This window comes from Triticum dicoccoides, chromosome 3B (genome assembly GCF_002162155.2).
Source record: "Triticum dicoccoides isolate Atlit2015 ecotype Zavitan chromosome 3B, WEW_v2.0, whole genome shotgun sequence".
Classification (NCBI taxonomy): Eukaryota; Viridiplantae; Streptophyta; class Magnoliopsida; order Poales; family Poaceae; genus Triticum; species Triticum dicoccoides.
Window position 1 is genome coordinate 394,797,903 of NC_041385.1, and position 20,325 is coordinate 394,818,227.

Here is a 20,325-nt window from a genome sequence, read left to right on the forward strand (position 1 = left end):
AGTCATCAAGGTCCATGTACCCACACCAGATTGGCGCCACACTGCTCATTTGACAATTTGTGATCAGACTGGTGACTTTGCCGAAGGATTGTGTAACGCCCCGAGACCGATGTGCCAGGTGTCGTGCAGTTATTCGCTGTTGTTGCGTTGTCATTGCTTGCGTGTCATGCATCTCATATCATGTCATCATGCGCATTTCATTTGCATACATGTTCGTCTCATGCATCCGAGCATTTTCCCCGTTGTCCGTTTTGCAATCCGGCGTTCCGTTCTCCTTCGGTGGTCATTTCTACCTTTCTTTCTTGTGTGGGGATTAAACATTTCCGGATTGGACCGAGACTTGCCAAGCGGCCTTGGTTTACTACCGGTAGACCGCCTGTCAAGTTTCGTATCATTTGGACTTCGTTTGACACTCCAACGGTTAACCGAGGGACCAAAAAGGCCTCGTGTGTGTTGCAGCCCAACACCCCCCAAATTTGGCCCAAAACCCACCAAACTCTGCTCCATGCCCTAGAGCGTTCGATCACGATCGTGTGGGCGAAAACCGCACCTCTTTTGGACTCTCCTAGCTCCACTTATGCCTATAAATAGCCCCTCCTTTTTTCGGATTCGTCTTCTCCCCCGAAACCCTAGTTCAAAAAAAAAACATCCTCCGCCGCCGACGGACACGTCCGCCCCAGCGCCGGACGCGTCCGCCGCCGCCCGCCTCCGCCACTCAGGCGCTGCCACGTGGCGCCGCTCCTCTTCCCCGCCGCCGGCCCGGGAGGCCCAGGAGGGGCCCCCGAGGCCCGATCCGTCGCCGCCCTTTGTCCCGCGCCCCGCCGCCGTCCTCTTCCCGGCCGGCCGCCGCGCCCCGCCATCGCTCGCCGCTCCGGCCGCCGGCCTCCTCGCCGCCCCGCGCCGCCGAGGGCCGCCGAGCGCCGCCACCCTCGCCCGCCACTCCGGCGACCGACTCCGGTCGGCCCGGCCTCCTCCAACCTCCCCGGCGCCGCCTCGCGTCTCCCTCCGGTGAGCTCCAGCGAGAGCCCGGCGGACCTCGAATCCCGCGCCGGCGTGAACAGTGTTTTGGATCCAGATCTGGATCTCAGGTTGACTTCTCTCCCCCCTAACCCTAGATTTTCGTGCTATCTTTGACTGATGATATCTCCGCAACCTTAGCTCCGTTTTGGGCATATGATATATCGAAATCTTCGCCTCGACATGTACATCATTTCATTCCATTGCATCATTTGCATTTGAGGTCATCTTGATGCCCAAAATGCTGTTAGAAGGAGGCTTCGTGAGTTAAATTGCAGATCCGTTAGTTCATCATGCACTTTTGTCATTTTTGCCATGTTTAATTCGTGCATGATATGCCTGTGCCCCTTTGGGATGAATTGTTAAGCATTTTGTCTTCTTTCCAGAGGTGCCACCCATGTATTTTTAGGATGTGTGTGTTGTCTTGTGCAAGCTTGCGAAGAGAGGTACCTGAGATTGCTGATTTCAGGGACTTAGTGATTTTCACTAAGTCTGGGATATTTTAGTTCATGATGCTATATGTCCAGCTTGTTTCCTAGTGATCCGTGCCTCTTTTGAGGATGATCAGTAAGGGAGTTTTGATATTTATGTTATGCTATATCCATCCATGTCTTTGTTTGCATATGTGGAGTGCTCTAGGTTGACTCAATCGAGCTTAACTTTTGCTTCGTTGTTAATCTGGGCAGATCGTCAACTTGTTTGCGATTTTGCCGATGCTACCGTTAGTGTTCCATGCATGCTATGCCTTCGCTCTTGCCATGTGTAGCTAGCACATTGTGCCTTCTTGCTGGGTATATGCTTTCCTTGCCATGACTTGCACCGTAGTGAGTGCATCGAGCTTGTTTACATGCCTTCGTGAGTTATATTTCAGCGTGTCTCAGTTTTCACTAAGTCTGAAAACTGATTGTGTTCGAGCTATGTTCGTGAGCTCGGTAGAGTATTTTGTGAACCCTTTTGGCCCCAGGTCACTTTGGGTGTTTTGTTAAGCTTGTTGAGTAGCTCCATGCCATGTTCTTACTTGTCATGTTCAGGTTTTCTATCATGTTGTTTTGCTGCTCCGAAGAGAGCATCGTGATCTGAAATTTCAGACTAGTGTTAATTTCACTAAGTCTGGAATCTGTTTTGCATTTGCGTTTTAACCATGCTTGTTTGAACCTCTTAATGGATGAATTTGCCTATGGCTCAGTGCTAGTGTTTTGTCAACCATCTTGTGTACATCACTTCCATGTATTTTGTTTTCATGTTTGGTGGCTGTAGCATGTTCATTTCGTTGCATTTAGATGCCTACTTGCTGCAAATCGCAGACCGGTGTCGTATCTTAGAACGCTTGCCATTTCCAAACCGTAACTCCGATTCCAATGATCTTTATATCGTTTTCGAGCGATTTCATCCCCTCTATCCAGTGGCACACTTGGTTTTCCAAGTTGATGCCAGGTTCATGCATTTCCTGTCACATCTTGCATTTTGCATCCCGCATCGCATCCCGCATAGCATATCGTCATTTCATCATATTGCTTGGTCTTGCCCGTGGTTGATTGTATCCTTGTTGCTTGTTTGTCTTGTGGGTAGAGCCGGGAGACGAGTTCGCTACCGAGGAGCCCGTTGAGTTTGCTTGCGAGGATCCAGTCAACTCTGACAACTGTGCAGGCAAGATGATCATACCCTCGAAATCACTACTATCTTTGCTATGCTAGTTTGCTCGCTCTTTTGCCATGCCAATGCTACGATGCCTACCATTTGCTTGTCAGCCTCCCAAATTGCCATGTCAAACCTCTAACCCACCATGTCCTAGCAAACCGTTGATTGGCTATGTTACCGCTTTGCTCAGCCCCTCTTATAGCGTTGTTAGTTGCAGGTGAAGATTGAAGTTTGTTCCTTGTTGGAACACGGAGATGTTGTTCCTTGTTGGAACATGTTTACTTGTTGGGATATCACACTATATCTTACTTAATTAATGCATCTATATACTTGGTAAAGGGTGGAAGGCTCGGCCTTATGCCTGGTGTTTTGTTCCACTCTTGCCGCCCTAGTTTCCGTCATATCGGTGTTATGTTCCCGGATTTTGCGTCCCTTATGCGGTTGGGCTATAATGGGAACCCGTTGACAGTTCGCCTTAAGTAAAGCTCTTCCAGCAATGCCCAACATTGGTTTTACCATTCGCCACCTAGCCTTGTCTTTCCCTTGGGTCGGCCAGCCCGAGGGTCATCTTTATTTTACCCCCCCCCCCCCGGGCCAGTGCTCCTCTGAGTGTTGGTCCGAACTAGAGTCCTGTGCAGCGCCCCCTCGGGGAAACTCGAGGTTTGGTTTTAGTTGTACGGAGCGCTCATCTGAGTGTGCCCTGAGAAAGAGATATGTGCAGCTCCTATCGGGATTTGTCGGCACATTCGGGCGGTGTTGCTGGTTTAGTTTTACCCTGTCGAAATGTCTTGTTGTACCGGGATACCGAGTCTGATCGGAATGTCTCGGGTGGAGGTCTATTCCTTCGTTGACCGTGAGAGCTTGTGATGGGCTAAGTTGGGACACCCCTGCAGGGATTTGAACTTTCGAAAGCCGTGCCCGCGGTTATGTGGCATATGGGAATTTGTTAACGTCCGGTTGTAGAAAACCCGAAGTTGACCTTAATTAAAATACATCAACCGTGTGCGTAACCGTGATGGTCTCTTTCCGGCGGAGTCCGGGAAGTGAACACGGTGTTGGAGTTATGCTTGACGTAGGTTGCTATAGGATCACTTCTTGATCATACTTTTATCGACCGTGCTTTGCCTTCTCTTCTCGCTCTCATTTGCGTATGTTAGCCACCATATATGCTAGTCGCTTGCTGCAGCTCCACCTCATACCTTTACCTTACCCATAAGCTTAAATAGTCTTGATCTCGTGGGTGCGAGATTGCTGAGTCCCTGTGGCTCACAGATACTTCCAAACCAGCTTGCAGGTGCCGTTGAGTCCGTGCAGATGACGCAACCAAGCTCAGGAGGAGCTCGATGAAGATCTTGCCCTTTGTGTTGTTTCGTTCTAGTTGATCAGTAGTGGAGCCCAGTTGGGGTCGATCAGGGACCTTTGTCGCATTTGGGGTTCTTCTTTTATTTTGGTTCCGTAGTCGGACCTTGATTGTATCTGGATGATGTAATGCTTTATTCATGTAATTGTGTGAAGTGGTGATTGTAAGCCAACTATGTATCTCTTTCCCTTATGTATTACATGGGTTGTGTGAAGATTACCTCACTTGCGACATTGCTTTCAATGCGGTTATGCCTCTAAGTCGTGCTTCGACACGTGGGAGATATAGCCGCATCGAGGGCGTTACAGATTGTAAGGTGGAGGCCAGAAATTGAATATCATCCTTGATGGGGGCAACAAATATCGTAGCATCATCCGCATAAAGAGATGCTCGGGTGGTAGGGATCTTCCCCCAATTGGGTGGAGCTTTCCTTGCCAAGTGGCCTTAGCGAGGATGTGGTGAAGCGGGTCAATGGCGATAACAAAGAGCAGCAGAGATAGGGGGTCTCCCTATCGCAGCCCCATGCCATGCTTAATCGGGTCACCCGCCAATCCGTTGAGCAACACTCAAGGGAAGCCGTTGTAACGAAGCATGTCCATGAGGAAGTCCCACCTAATAGAGTCAAATGCCTTTTTTATGTCAAGCTTGAAGATCAAGGTTGGCTTCTTGTTGCGATGAAGGCGTTGAGCAAGATTCCTAACATAAAGGAAATTATCATGGATGTTTCTCTTTTTGATAAAGCGTTTTGAGCCAAGGAGACAAGGTTGTTCATATGAGGGGCAAGGCGTGAGGCCATCATCTTGGCAATGATTTCAGTGATGGAATGAATGAGACTTATCGGTCTAAAGTTTGAGATGTCTTAAGCACCATCTTTTTTAGGGACTAAGGCGATATTGGCGGAGTTTAACCAATGGAAGCCGTTCGTGTTCAGATTTGCAAAATGGTTGACAACCGCAAGAATCCTCGGCTTCACTACATCCCAGCAGCCTTAAAGAACGCCCTGGCCCCTGAGCCTTAATTTCTTCCTCCGTGAAAGCAGCCCCAAGCTTAGAGAGATCACAAGCAGGTGTGGAATGCAACCCTAATTAAAAATCCTTTTGTCTGGGGGCTCCTCTTTCCATGATGGAGTAAAATGCCTTTGGATGATGGTCTTCTTGTGCTCGTGATTGGTAACCCATCCTTGGCCATGCTTGAGATGGAGGATAATTTTTTTCCTTCCCCGATGGTTGATGCGGAGATGTAAATATTTTTTGTTCGCATCTCCCTCTTTGAGATTGGTGATCCTCGAGCACTGTTGCTTGCGAGCTCTCTCCATTGTCTCTAAGCCAATCACCCTTATTTTTAGCATTTTCCTTAGGTCCCACTCATTCACAGAGAGCACTCGAGTTTCTTGGGCCATATCGAGGCGAAGAATGACCTCCAAGGCCATGTGGAGCTGAATCTTGGAGTTAGAGAAGATGGACCTACTCCAAGCACGAAGCCGCTAACCAGTATTCTTAAGTTCATAAACAACTGGCAAGGATCAGAGTGGTTGCAAGGCTCGCTCCATGCCTTCTGCACTACCGGCATGAACCCAGGCATCTTGGTCGAGAAATTTTCAAAGCGGGAGGATTTGGGTCGGAGAGGGCCATCTTCGTTTGCCAAGAGCAGAGGACAATGATTGAAAAGGGAGGATGACAACGCATGAAGAATGTGGTTTGCGAAAGCAATGTCCTAGTCCTCATTACAGAAAAAAGAATCCAATTTGCAAAAAGTTGGATTGGACTGCTCGTTGCTCCTAGTGAATTTGCGGTTTTGTAGGTGAATCTCCTTGATCTCACAAGAATTCACGGCTACTCGGAATTTGGTCATGCAACTATGATCCGCGTTCAGCTTATTTTTATCTTGGGCATGGCGGATCTAATTAAAATCACCATTGACAAGCCACATCACCCCTTCAGTCGACTTATGATGAACAAGCTCCTAGAATAAAGAATCTTTCAGGTTTGAGCACATCGGGCCATAGACCATTGTGATCTTGAAGGTGAGGTTGGAGGAAATGAGAGTGATCACTTGCCACGTGGCCCTGACTTGCGGGGTCAGGACGCCGGGTTTGCTGTCAAAACACAGTCAATCAACCAGTTAGTGCTCTTGGCAACTCGCTTACTGAATTGGTTCTTTCGGCAAACTTCTATGAAAACAATGGTTTTCCGCACTGTCCTGTGGAAGAACATCGTACCCTAATAAGGGTGACGGCTTCGTGTTATATAGGATCGGGGCGCAACTCCCGCATAGCGTACATGAGTTGGGTACATCGTTAGGATCCTGACTTGAGGTCCAAGAGATAGACTAGAGAGAGATGGAGATAACTACAATAGATAAGAGTTAAATCATAACAGCCCTAGTCTATAGCTTCGGTTGGTGGTGGACTCCTGGCCGAACTCCATATGTGACACCCAAACATGTTGTAGTGGTCAAGTTGTTTAACACCCTCCCTTAATCACAACTTGGTTAAGTTGAGATTACGCTTGAACTCTTCAAAACTCATTGCGGGCAATGCTTTTGTGAAGCCATCTGCAACTTGGTCTCGTTAATGCACAAACCGAATTTCCAATTGTCTGTTGGCAACTCTTTCTATGACAAAGTGAAAACCTATCTCAATGTGTTTTGTCCTTGCATGAAACATTGGATTAGCAGATAGTTAAGTGGCACCTAGGTTGTCACACCATAGGCATGGAATTTTGGTATGCTCCATACCAAGTTCTCTTAACATGGACTGAACCCAAATAATCTCTGTTGTAGCATTTGCTAATGCTTTATACTCTGCTTCAGTGCTTGACCTTGATACAGTAGCATGTTTCTTACCACACCATGATTTCAAATTTGGTCCAAAGAACACTGCAAATCCACTAGTGGAGCGTCTATCATCCACACATCCTGCCCGGTCAAAATCATAAAATGCACTAACAAGATTGGATGATGACTTGCTGAAAGTGAGACCAAGATTCATAGTAGTTTTCACATATCTCACTATGTTTGGCGGTAGTCCAATGAATTGTGGTGGGTGCGTGAAGAAACTGGCATACCTTGTTGACAGCAAAAGATATATCAGGTCTAGTTAAAGTTAAGTATTGAAGTTTCCCTACTAGACTTCTGTATCTAGTACTATCCTCTTGATTCAAGAGAACTCCCTCTTCAAGTGACAATTTTTTTGTGCTTGGTAAAGGAGTTGATGAGGGTTTGCATCCCTGTAAGCCGACTCTTCTTACCAAATCAGTAGCATATTTTTCCTGAGAGAGATGAAGGCCATCTTCATGTTTCTTTACCTCAGTTCCTAGGAAGAAATGCAAGTCTCCCGAATCCTTGAGAGCAAACTCAGCACTTAGATCTTTTAACAGCCCTGCCACTTCTTCATCAGATGAACTTCTGACAATGATATCATCTACATAAATCAACACAAATATTGATGTATTTGACTTATTATAGATAAACAGAGATGTATCAGACTTAGAAGAAATAAAACCAAGTGCTTGCAATTTCTGACTCAAACGTGAGTACCATGCTCTGGGAGCCTACTTCAGTCCATATAGGGCTTTATCAAGCTTGCACACATGGAAGGGCTTACATTTGTTCTCAAAACCAGGAGGATGTTTCATGTATACTTCCTCTTCCAACACACCATGAAGGAACACATTCTACACATCTAGTTGTCTAAGGCTCCATCCCCTGGAAACAACAATAGACAGCACAAGGCGATAAAGAAATCGGATAAGGTAATTGGTGGCTCTTGGCTCTTTGACACGAATCGCAAATCATTTCAACATCACGATCTCTAACATATGGGAGTTTATTTTTCCTAAGCAAATGCTCAACTAAATAAAAAGCTGCATGTCCTAATCGATCGTGCCACCGTGTGGATGACACTTTGGTGGCACTAAAAACCTGTTTATTGAATCTTCTAATCTCTGGAATCAACAGTAAAGCCCACGAACGCATCTACCTCGATACAGCACCTTCATCGTCGCCTGATCCTTGATCAAAAAGAAGAAAGGGCGAAGTTCAAGAAAGACATGATTATCAATGGCAATGCGGTGGACGGAAAGAAGATTTTTATTGGCACTAGGAACATGCAAGATTCTTTTTAGATGGATTTTTCTATGAGGGGTTTGAATAATTGAGTGACCAATATGACCAATCTTCATACCTTCTCCACTGGCGATGTGGATATGATCTTGGCCGCAGTATTTTTCCCACATGGTCACCTTCTCCAGCTCACCGGTGATGTGGTTGGTGGTACCGCTGTCGACGTACCAATTTGTGTCGACGCCATAGGAAGCTTCAGCAGCCCCGGCCACCTTTTCATCTTGGGATGAGTCCTCGTCTTCATCGAACCGGTACCAACAATCCTTAGCGGAGTGGCCCAGCTTACTGCAAATTTGGCAGCGGATGGCGTCAGGGCGAGATTTGTTGGTGGGGACGTTCGGACACCGGCCGCCCTTAGTGTTGGAGTAGGAGGACCGACCGCCGCCGCCGTGTGCGTTGTTGTTGCCGCTGGTGTGGCCCCGCCAGGGCCCCTGCTCTTTGTGCTAGGAGGACCGCGGGAACGGGAGCCACTGCCACGCCCACGAGCAGCCATGTTCGCCGAGGATTTGAAGCCATCGGCAGTCCCAGACCCCTGGAAGAGGGCCACTCGTTGATCGAAGTTGCTCATCTTAGTGAACAGTTCGTCAAGAGTGACCGGGATGGTGCGGGCATCTAGGGCAGAGACCAGCGGCTAGTACTCCATGTCCAGGGCGTTGAGGATGTAGGAGATGAGCTCGTCGTCTTGCAGGGGCTTGCTGGCCGCCGCAAGCTCGTCAGCGAGAGATCGCATATGCGCGAAGAAAGTGGCCACAGATTGTGTGCCCTTCTGCGCGTTGGTGAGCGCCGCCGGAATGTTGTTGACGCGGGACAGCGAGGTCGACGAGAACATCCTCGCCAGCGCCGACCAGAGCTCGTGTGCATGGACGATTGAGGTGACCTGCACGAGCACTTCCTTCGAGAGGTTATTCCGGAGATATCCCAGTACTTGCGGATCCTCTCAGATCCACACATGGTGAAGAGGATTGGGGATGGACTCCTCCTTGCCATCCTTCTCCTCGGTGACGACGACTTTGGCCGGTACAGGCATGCTCCCATCGACATACCCGAAGAAACCAACACCTCGAAGCTGCGGCGCGATCTGAGTGCGCCAAAGGATATAGTTGATGCGGGTGAGGCGCTCGGTGATCTGGCCGGAGAGGGTTGGGTTGGAGGAGCTGGAGGAGGCCATGGTGGATGCTCTGATTAGGGGTGGACTAACGAGCAGCTCGGCTCGTTAAGCTCGTACTCGTTAAGCTCGCGCTCGTTAAGGCTCGGCTCATTAAGCTCGTTAAGATTAACGAGCAGAAAACGCTGCTCGGCTCGGCTCGTTTTAAGCTCGTTAAGCTCGTGAGCGCTCGCGAGCGCTCGTTAACAGATTATAATGTGTTATTATATACATGATGAATGTTTAGGTATGCTTTTCAAGATGAAATATGGAGACTACAAAAAGAAATGAAGTAGTTTGTTGCCTCATATGTCGAGTAGATTAAATAGATGGGCCGAGGTGCTACAAAAAATTTGTCACGTAAGATAAAAATATGTATTGTGTTGTTACTAACGAGCTTAACGAGCTACTCGTGAAACTCGTTAGCTCGCTCATTAAGCTCGTTAAGCTTAGCGAGCTAAAATCAATAATTGGCTCTGTTCATTAAGAAGTGAGCTACGAGCTTAACGAGTCGAACTATCGAGCGCTCATTAAGTTCGCGAGCTACGAGCTTTTGGTCCAGCCCTAGCTCTGATTACCATGTGGGAGAACGTCGTACCCTGCTAAGGGCGACGGCTTCGTGTTATATAGGATCGGGGCGTAACCCCCGCATAGCGTACAAGAATTGGGTACATCGTTAGGATCCTGACTTGAGGTCCAAGAGATAGACTAGAGAGAGATGGAGATAGTTACAATAGATAAGAGTTAAATCATAACAGCCCTAGTCTATAGCTTCGGTTGGTGGTGGACTCCTGTCCGAACTCCATACATGACACCCAAACATGTTGTGGTGGTGGTTGTTTAACATGTCCAACACAATTGCGGTGGTTTTTGGCAATTTACTTGTTTCCATCGTAACTTGGTGCTTGATTTCCACCTGATATTATCTCCGGTCACTGCCATGATGCCATCGCCAGCCCCGTGCTGCCTGAATGTGACCCACCCAAAAAGGAAAGGAGACAGTGGTAACATCACAAGCACCCGGAGTAATGGCAAGTGCCAGCGATAACCATGCATGTTTATGGATTTGATCTGGCAAATGTACCAGGACATAAAAGCGAGCCCTGTCACCCCCATCAATAGCACATGCAACTTAAATAGGCCGCTGCCCATCGTTCATCATGGAAGAATGATATGATGGCGAAGACGACGTTTGTCTTTGATTTTTCTTTAACAAGTAAAAAAATCTGCTCTGAATAAGAAACGAGAGAGCCATACATGCACCAGGCTCTTCTTCCTGTGCCGATGGTTGATTCTCCAATCAGGGGAGTTTCTAAGCATCCATCTGAGCATTTGTTCAAATGGCAAACAAAACCTTGTCTGATTCCCCCCTCCCAAGTCAATGTTCCCAGAGTAATAGATACAGAAGCAGCTAAAAGCTAAGCAACGAGAAGAAATCTTCACTGCGGAATTCTAATCATCCTTGAGGGCATCTGTCTATCCACGGCAACGGAGGCCACAGCCAATGCACGCGCCATTTACCCATCAGTGCTGGACGAGAACCCAACCTTGAACCAGTCATGATGAACAGGTGAGTCTTAGGGCTGTTTGCCGTTGGGCCTTGGAGACTGGCGGTACGGAGAAGCGTGCGGACCGTAGGAGAGGCTCCTCATTGGCTGCACTCCGTTCCGTGCAAAGGTGCTCTGTGCCTTCATGCTTTGGCTACCATTTGGGTTGCCAAGGCTTGCGGCACGCTCTTGGCGCATGGACTGGAAGAAGTAGGAGGAGCTAGCCATGTCTTTCAGGTTTGGAAGAGGCTTGAGAACTTCCACCACTTGGCTCATGAGAGGCCTAGCCTTGGGATCCCGGCTAAGGCAAGCATGTGCCAGCTGAGCCGTCTTCTGAGCGCCTTTTATGGAGAAATTTCCCTCTAGACGGGGATCTACGAGCCTATAGAATCGCCTTCTTTCTCCAAGATAAGGGCGTGCCCATTCAACCAGATTGTGCTCCCCGTTTGGCCTGTTCTTGTCCATTGACCTTCTGCCCGACATCATCTCTAGTAGCACCACTCCAAAACTGTATACATCGCTCTTTGATGTCAGGTGACCTGAGCAAGAGATGAACTTATAAGCAGTAGAACATGCGAGGGAATTCCACAAGCTACTTGAACCGAATAAAAGAATGAGTGGTAACTTGTCTATTTTCTAGGAGATTCATTCAGCTTAGTTGACTCAAAATGGGCAAGATTATCTTGAGCTTGTGAAATAATAATCATATTTCTGACTAACTCAGAGCGGAATGAATGCAGACGAACAGCTGTTGCACAACCCACAGCAGCACATGGAGTGCCTTAAATATCCGTAATCACCTAAATTATTATGTTATGCAATAATAGCATCCACATAAATGCGAAGGTGGCCAAAAAGGTGCATGCCCTAAAACACTCCACACACACCATCCTTGTACAGTCATTATAATATACTCCCTCCGTCCCAAAATAAGTGTCTCAACTTTGTACAAAGTTGTACTAAGCTCAAGACACTTATTTTGGGACGGAGGGAGTAGTTGCTAGGTTATAAGCCTGTCAACGTACCTATCACCTATCAAAGGAAACATAACGCATTGTTTGTCGGCTAAGTATGTATGAACTTCAGTCTGTCTAGCATACATTGAATGATTGAAGTATAGGACACACTAGCAGTAACTGGACAGAACAATAAGGATAACATCATGCAAGATTTGCTCCAATTTTCAGGACAAGTTGAGCAGTAGTATGATGAAGGACAACAACTGATCGACTCACCTGTCATAACATACTCAGGAGCTGCATATCCGTATGTTCCCATGACCCGAGTAGAGACATGTGTCTTATCACCCTCAGGGCCATCTTTCGCAAGTCCAAAATCAGAGAGTTTTGCATTGTATTCCTGGAAATAGATGTATAAGAAATGGGCAAATGTAATAGTCTGAATGATCATAGATTATCGGTTCTCAGTATAGTTGCATACCGCATCCAAAAGAATATTTGAAGTTTTGAAATCCCGATATATCACTGGCCTTTCAGCTTCTTCATGAAGAAATGCAAGGCCTTTTGCAGCACCAAGTGCAATTTTCATTCTGATAGCCCATGGGAGCGGAAATGACCCTATTTAGTACAATTATTCAAGACAGTTATTGGACGAATACAAGACACTACAGAATATAGTTGTACTCCCTCCGTCCGGAAATACTTGTCGGAGGAATGGATGTATCTAGACGTATTTTAGTTTTACATACATCCGTTTTTATGCATTTCTCCGACAAGTATTTCCGGACGGAGGGAGTAATAAAACTACTCCCTCCGATTGAAATTAATTGACGCAGCTCTAGTACAAAATTGTACTAGAGCTGCATCAATTAATTTGGATCGGAGGGAGTAACAAATTTAGGTTTCGTCAAATTTAGCACACAAGCAGGTAGCAAACAATAAGTAACGAATAATACCTACGAGTCGCATTCGACCAAGAGTCTAAGAGTAGAAGAAAAATATGCCATGTATTAACTATTTCAACAAGGGTAGATGTCCTGACAGAGTGAAAGTCTGCATCATATGTTATATCTGACTAAGAGTAAAACAAAATAACACTTACTCCTGAAAAGATGGTTCTCCAAACTTCCGCGGGGCATAAATTCGTATACTAGCAACCGTTGGTCATCTTCAATGCAGTAACCAATCAATTTCACTAGGTGTGGATGTTGAAGGTTTCCAAGGAAATCAACTTCTGCCTGAGAACACATAATGATAGTTTACTTAATGAAGCAGTTAAAGCTAATACCATAATGTTTCGTGTGCTGCATACCAAAGAAAGTAAAAACATACCACCCACTCCTTATGCCCCTGAAGCCCATCATGGTTGAGTGTCTTGACAGCAACAGTTAATCCTGTGCCAGGTTTCATCGGAGCAGTTCCATTCTCTTCAATCCAACCTTTAAAGACACAACCAAAACCTCCCTCACCAAGAAGACTCTCAGGTCGAAAGTTTCTGGTGGCGCACTTAAGTTCATTGAACGTAAATCCACGCAGTTGGGCCGCTAGTTTAAGTTCTTCTCCAACTATGGAAGAAGGCGAGATGCTTCCAGTGTTGCTGGATGTTGTCGAACCAGATGCGGCTGGTGGAGCTGATTGATCCCGACAACTATGATTTACCTTTTTGCTCTCTGCACAATAGACATTATCCATTAGGAGATCAATACCTGATATAATTGAAATTTGACAAAGGTAGTGCCACAGAAATATGTGAATCCTTGCTTCTGAGCAAAAACATCAGAAGCTGCAAAACAATAGCTAATGTGATAGCAAAAACTTAATGGGACTAAACAACAAGGCTGACAGTGTCTCATATAAAGTAAAAAATACCACCACTAACTGTAAGATGGTCAACATTTTTTTCTCAAATACGCAGAAGAGCTACGTATCATTGCATTAAGAGGGAAAAACATAATCCAACAAACACACACACACAAACAACACAGCCCTGCGGGACACAAAACAAGCGCGCCACTGACTGAAAAACTACCTCAACCAGGACACTACTAGGTGGCCCACAGCAAGCTGCGCCAAACCGCAAGAAACAACAGGTGCCTCTAGCTCCCGCAAGATGGTTAATAGGCCCATATGGTAAGCAGGTGCAGCGTGTGCGATGGCACAGGGCCCCTAAAATTTTGAGGCCTCAAAAACAATCTTAAATGGCAATTAATAGTATTAATCAAGAGAATATCTAAGCAACGCTTCATCTCCTGTGGAACGTTCCAACTTCCAAACGCCGACCAGTTCCAAGGCCAGCCAGTACACAAGCACACGCCTTTCTCTTGACCTCTCTCTCCATTTAAATCACAATTAATAGTATAAATCACCGCTCAGTTTCCACTAAAAAGATCGCCGATAAGTTTTTTTAAGGAAAATTTCCAGTGCATCATACTAGGAACTAGCACAACCTATATATTCAGCTATTATTCTCCAGTTTTTCCGTTATCTTTGAAACAATTATTGGGTTATGTCTATAGTATGCTAAAATAAATAATAATAATAATATTTGTAATTAGGATTTTCCATAAAAAGAGCCTTATTTCATACTCCCTCCGTCCCACAATATAAGACTAGCTTGCAGAAACATGACTTATATATTTCTACTTCTTTAATGTGGATCAGGTACGAGGCCATGTGTAAGTCTACAACAACAACAACAACAAAGCCTTTAGTCCCAAACAAGTTGGGGTAGACTAGAGGTGAAACCCATAAGATCCCGCAACCAACTCATGGCTCTGGCACATGGATAGCAAGCTTCCACGCACCCCTGTCCATAGCTAGTTCTTTGGTGATACTCCAATCCTTCAGGTCTCTCTTAACGGACTCCTCCCATGTCAAATTCGGTCTACCCCGACCTCTCTTGACATTCTCCGCACGCTTTAGCCGTCCGCTATGCACTGGAGGTTCTGGAGGCCTGCGCTGAATATGCCCAAACCATCTCAGATGATGTTGGACAAGCTTCTCTTCAATTGGTGCTACCCCAACTCTATCTCGTATATCATCATTCCGGACTCTATCCTTCCTCGTGTGGCCACACATGTCAGGCCATGTGTAAGTCTATGGAATTAAAATCCAATTCTGCACCAAACATGACGGTACGTCCAGAGTTTATACAGCAGATGACTTCGTGGGGTCATACATTTTAGAAAGGTGGAATGTTTTGGGTCCAACTCAACTGAATCAAATAGTCTGCTTGAACATAAGATATAAGTTTTCTCACTGAAGTAAGCTTTAAATGCTAAAGGTAAAACACTAATAACACAATGCAAAATGCTTTATAAGAAAATAGAGTGTGTGACAATTTGAAATGACTTGATACAAAAATTATGACATAACCATCAATTACAAGCACCCTTTATATTTTAGTTTTTGTCCATAGACCATAACTATAACTAGTGTTTCCTGCTTGAGCATTTCACTTGACACTCCCTTTGGACATATCTGTTTGTTCATATTCTGAAGCATGCATAAATGGAACCTCGTAACAAAAGTTGCCTTCTGTACTTAATTACAGAGAAATATCAAATATGCGTAATGCCTCATGGCCAAACGGTTCTGTACTTAATTACAGAGAAATATCAAATATGCGTAATGCCTCATGGCCAAACGGTAATTAATTGTATGTGTCTACAAGCGTATGGACAAAAACAGACAAACATTGAATTTAACGACATTTGGGCGTCCCTTCAGTTCCTCCTAATCAGTTATCACCACTCCTGCAGCAACAAAACATCACCTTGCATTTTACCTGAGGTACTCCTGCTTCAACCACTACAGAATCCCCTATTACCAGCAACCCGCAAACTTATCCCGACAAGTGCAAGCCACCCCCTTTTATACTAACAATTTAACAGCAGGCTCCCGAATTTGTCGCTGGAGCAGCAGCCCATCACGGATACCGCTCGATCTTAGCGAACCAAAGCGAGACGACGTGGGATTCTTGACAAAATCGAACGGCCAAAAGCGACGAGAACTGAAGATCCAACGGCTGTCAACGCTAATAGCCTGAGATGGATGGAAAGTTGCAGGGTTTTAATGCCTCTAAATATGCATAACACCACATGGCCAAACGGTAATTAATTGTATTGCGTCTAAAAGCGTATGGACAAAAATAGACAAGCATTGAATTTAACGACATTTGGGCATCCCTTCAGCTCCTCCTAATCAGTAATCACCACTCCTGCAGCAACAAAACATCACCTTGCATTTTACCTGAGGTACTCCTGCTTCAACCACTACAAAATCCCCTATTACCAGCAACCCGCAAACTTAACCCCACAAGTGTAAGCCACGCCCTTTTATACTACTCCCTCCGTCCCATAATGTAAGACGTTTTTTGACACTACACTTGTGTCAAAAAACATCTTACATTATGGGACAGAGGGAGTAGCAATTTAACAGCAGGCTCCCCAAATTGTCGCTGGAGCAGCAGCCCATCACGGATACCGCTCGACCTTAGCGAACCAAAGAGAGACGGCGTGGGATTTTTGACAAAATCGGACGGCCAAAAGCAACAAGAACTGAAGATCTAGCGGCTGTCAACTTATAGCCTGAGATGGATGGAAAGTTGCACAGTTTTAATGACTCTAGATGGGTAATGGCAGCACTCCAACATTGCACAACATTCAGTTTACATCAACTCATGTACCACCGCGCGTAAATTAAACAGAAACATCTCATCTCATGCCACCCCACACCATACCAACCACTCTTAAATCCTACCACCCACCAGAGCACACCAACACATCCAATGTCATCATAGAACGCTCCCATCGCCATCAACTTAACTTCAAGAGATATAGAATAAAAAAGTTCAGGCCTCTGTCATCTCGAGTGCTCAAACACAAGACACACAGCACCCGAGCAACCAATCAAACGTACGGACGAGCATCAGGCATGAACAGACGCGAAGGCGTAGGCTGCTGCTAGTGCTGGAGAGCAGGGAAGCAGACCAGAAAGTGAACCCGATGTATAGGAGGAGTGAGAGCATTTTACCGCCGCCGTTGGCGCAGGCGCCGCTGGTGGAGGAGTCGACCTTGGAGCCCGACGACATGCATCCGCCGCCCAGTCGTGGTAGCCGGATCCAGCAACCAGTCGGAGGCGCCTCGTCGTCCTCGTCCATTGCCGCCTCCTTCCCCTTCCGCCGCCTCACATCCTGGCCCCGCCGCGTCCCCTCCTTCCCCATCTCCTATCCAACCCACTCGCCGCGACCACCCCGCGCACCGAGCAACTCAGCAGCAGCGTCCCCAATGCTTCTCAGCGCGGCAATGGAAGCCGCCCGCGCGGCCTCCGGAGGTGAGCATCGGGGCGGGGCGGGCGGAAGGGAGAAGCAGGGAAGGAACTAGCAAGAGAGAGTGTGAAGAGGGGTGGGGGTGTCGGGGCAGGGCGGGCAGGGGAAAGGGTAGGCTGCAGTGCAGGGAAGGATTCGGGCAGTGCGGGCAGGGTAGTGGGAATTTGGCAAAGACCAAAGACCGAGGGCTGGGCGACGACGAAGGGGGAGGCTGCGGCCGGAACGGTGGTCGCTTCTTTATGGCCGCCTTCTACACGAGGAGCGCCCGTTTCTGATGCGATTTAGCCCAACGACCCTCTGAAATATACGCATTTCTTTCTCTATCCTCACTAATGGGGATTCGCTTTATTTTGTTCAACGAGTCAAAACCTAGGCCCTGTTTGGATCAGGGTTTTCGTCTCAAATACCTCCGTAAAAATTACTCCCTCCGTTCCTAAATACTTGTCTTTCTAGAGATTTCAACAAGTGACTACATACGGAACAAAATGAATGAATCTACACTCTAAAATATGTCTATATACATTCGTATGTGTAGTCCATTTGAAATCTCTAGAAAGACAAATATTTAGGAACGGAGGGAGTACATGTCTTGGTTGGTCGTTTTAACACCGTATTCGTCCGTTGATCAGTGGGGACCAGTTCTCGCAGACCAGTCCGCGGACACTAATGCGAGAACTGGTCATCCAATCATACATTTCAAAATAAAGTTGAACAAACCAGATGAATTACATACAAACCGGATGATTTTCATATAAATTGAAGCGCATTCATTACATTTTTTCGTTAAAAAAAACTACCGGACCTAAACCTGGCCTACAGCGACTCCCGTCTCCACGTCTTTGTTGTTCCCTTATGGCATTAGTTGGGTTCATCTTCCCGTCTCCATGCACCATGACGATGAGACCCGTGAAGTGAAGGTGCGGTCGCCGACAGGAAAAAGTAGGACAATGGAGACGGACCATCCCACTTGGGACACAAGGCCATGCGGCCTCACATGCACTACCACTCCTCGTCGCAGCCCATGCCATGTCCGTCGTTGGTGGACGTGAGTTCCACGATGGACGTGGACGGGCGGTACATTCATCATCCCACCGGCGCCAACGGAAGTTTGTTGGCGGCGTGTAGAACGTGTAGCTGGCGTCGTTCTTGATCGCGGCCGCTAGCACCCTCCGCATCGGCCTGCACCATGATCGGGTTGCGAGTGGCGGCGTGAAAGCGCGGCCTCGTAGATCACCGGTTGTCAGTGACCAATTTGGGGTTCGCCGCGTATATGGCTGCCATTGCTTCCTCACTCGCTCGCTCGACGTAGATTGGCCCTCCATCGGCCGATGTTGCTCGAGGAGGAAGAGGTTGTACCATTGCTCCTTCTGCGCTTCTCATAACACCGACATCAGCTGCTCCTCCGCCATGGCGACGTCGAAGTGCGCCTACGCATGCTCCATGGTGCAGCCGCCATGGACCGGCACGGGTTCCGATGTCGAGTCGTCGTCAGAGCCCGTCTCCATCATGGGGTCATCGTCAGAAACCTCCGGGGAGCTGGCCGACATGTCAGCCTCTATCTGTTGGCAAGCAGTTCTGCTAGGCGACCGCAAGGGAGGCCATCTCGAGCTTCTACACCACCAATAGGTTCTCCCACAACGTGTTGTGGTCACGGCAGATGTTGTGCACGGGAGGAGGGTGGAGCAGATGTACTGTGGTGTAGTTTGAGCCAGGTGTGCCTACCTTTAAATAGGATGTCGTTGAGGCCAAGCGTCCAGGTGTGTCAATGCGCGGGCGTCGGAGTTGGTTTCTCGGTTGACGTGCTTGTTTAATGGTAGCAGACACATGGATGGGCATCCCATTTGAATGCAGTAGATATTCGTCATGTCTCGTCCAGTAACGCCTCTCTGGCATTGAACAAGCGCAGACATCGAGGATGTGGCATGGGCAGCGCTCTCAGCCAGTAAGTCGCTTCAATATCGGCACCGGTGAGAGGTCGTGTCCGCTCTTGGCCGACGTTAATGCAAAGTTGCCGCTCTAGAGCGTCGCTTCGGGCAAGAAAGGGCGCGGGAGAGAAAATGAGAGGGTTTTGGTGGGCCATGAATGTCAGACGCGTGCGTGGCAACAGTTTGGATGCCTGCAAAGTCCCTCCCTCCTCCTCGGTTTGCTTCCAGTTTGCGGGGAAAAGGGCGTCCAGACCAGCAAGCAGGTGGATACCAGACCATGTTGGATGTCAAAACACGTCCGGACAGCATGGTTCGGGTGTATGCGAGCGGTTTGAGGGCTCGCATTTGAAAGTGCAACTAATCCTCGGGTGGTTTTGTTAATCCATAACAACATATACATCATTGAACTAATGCATATTCGAGGATTATTTCAGGAAAGTTCAATGTAGGTATGGTAAGGATATGTGAATGTGGACCCCTCGAAATGCAAAGAACATGGATTGACAAAAGCTCCAAGACTCTACATTTTTTGTTAAGCGATCCAAGATGAAAGTGCAATCATGCCCTTGATCATATTTTGATGTTGATGATAACATACATATAGGGGACTAATCATTTCTGTCAAGTGTATCTCAGGTTTTGTGTGAGGATCATGACAGATCAATCTAAAATTACTCAAGTACGCAGAAACAAGACAATAGGCTTATGACTCTTTTCAGTTTGATCTTGAGTATAGGGATCCCGCACTATTAAGAGGGGATCAATGGCTTACGTGAAAGACTTGCTCAAAACCCACATAAACCTTTCTAATCACATCTATAGTTCGGGTCTAGGGTCTCTCTTATTCAGTTAGTTTTCCTTTAAGCTGTTATGCTATGCCTCTGTCTGTACTGGACGACCGGTGTTCACCAGACATCCAGTCTCTCACAGTTCACCTGCTGCACGGTCTTCTATGGAATTCCGTGTCACCACCACAAAAGTAAATTAGCGGATTTCTGTTGCACTCCAGATGACCGGTCGACGGCCGTCCAGCCCCGACCGGATTTCCGGCGTTTCCTCACAGAACAGATTTGATAGAAATCCGGTCTTCTCCAGCCGACCGGGGCACCGAACGACCGGGACTTTCCGGACGTCCGCTATTTGCTGCCCAGGCCCCCTTTCACCGTGACTCAGCCTATGCTTATCACCAGCGGCCGGACGACCGACACCGTGGTCGGGTGTCCGGTCTGACATCTGGCGTCAGACGCTCGGTGTCCTCCAGATTTTCCGGTACTCCTCACAGCC

The 20,325-nt window shown here is 47.3% G+C and overlaps 1 protein-coding gene across 1 annotated transcript; it reads right to left on the reverse strand.

The window, feature by feature from the left end:
- Nucleotides 1-10,407: 10,407 nt before the first annotated feature.
- Nucleotides 10,408-17,321, reverse strand: LOC119276176 (probable serine/threonine-protein kinase PIX7). The gene is made up of 6 exons (XM_037557183.1): nt 16,822-17,321; nt 13,120-13,457; nt 12,890-13,025; nt 12,269-12,405; nt 12,064-12,187; nt 10,408-11,367 (listed from the first exon to the last, which is right to left on the reverse strand). Exons 1-6 carry the CDS (start codon nt 17,009-17,011, stop codon nt 10,859-10,861), a joined length of 1,434 nt encoding a protein of 477 aa, XP_037413080.1. The 5' UTR covers nt 17,012-17,321; the 3' UTR covers nt 10,408-10,858.
- Between the last annotated feature and the right edge of the window lie 3,004 nt (nt 17,322-20,325).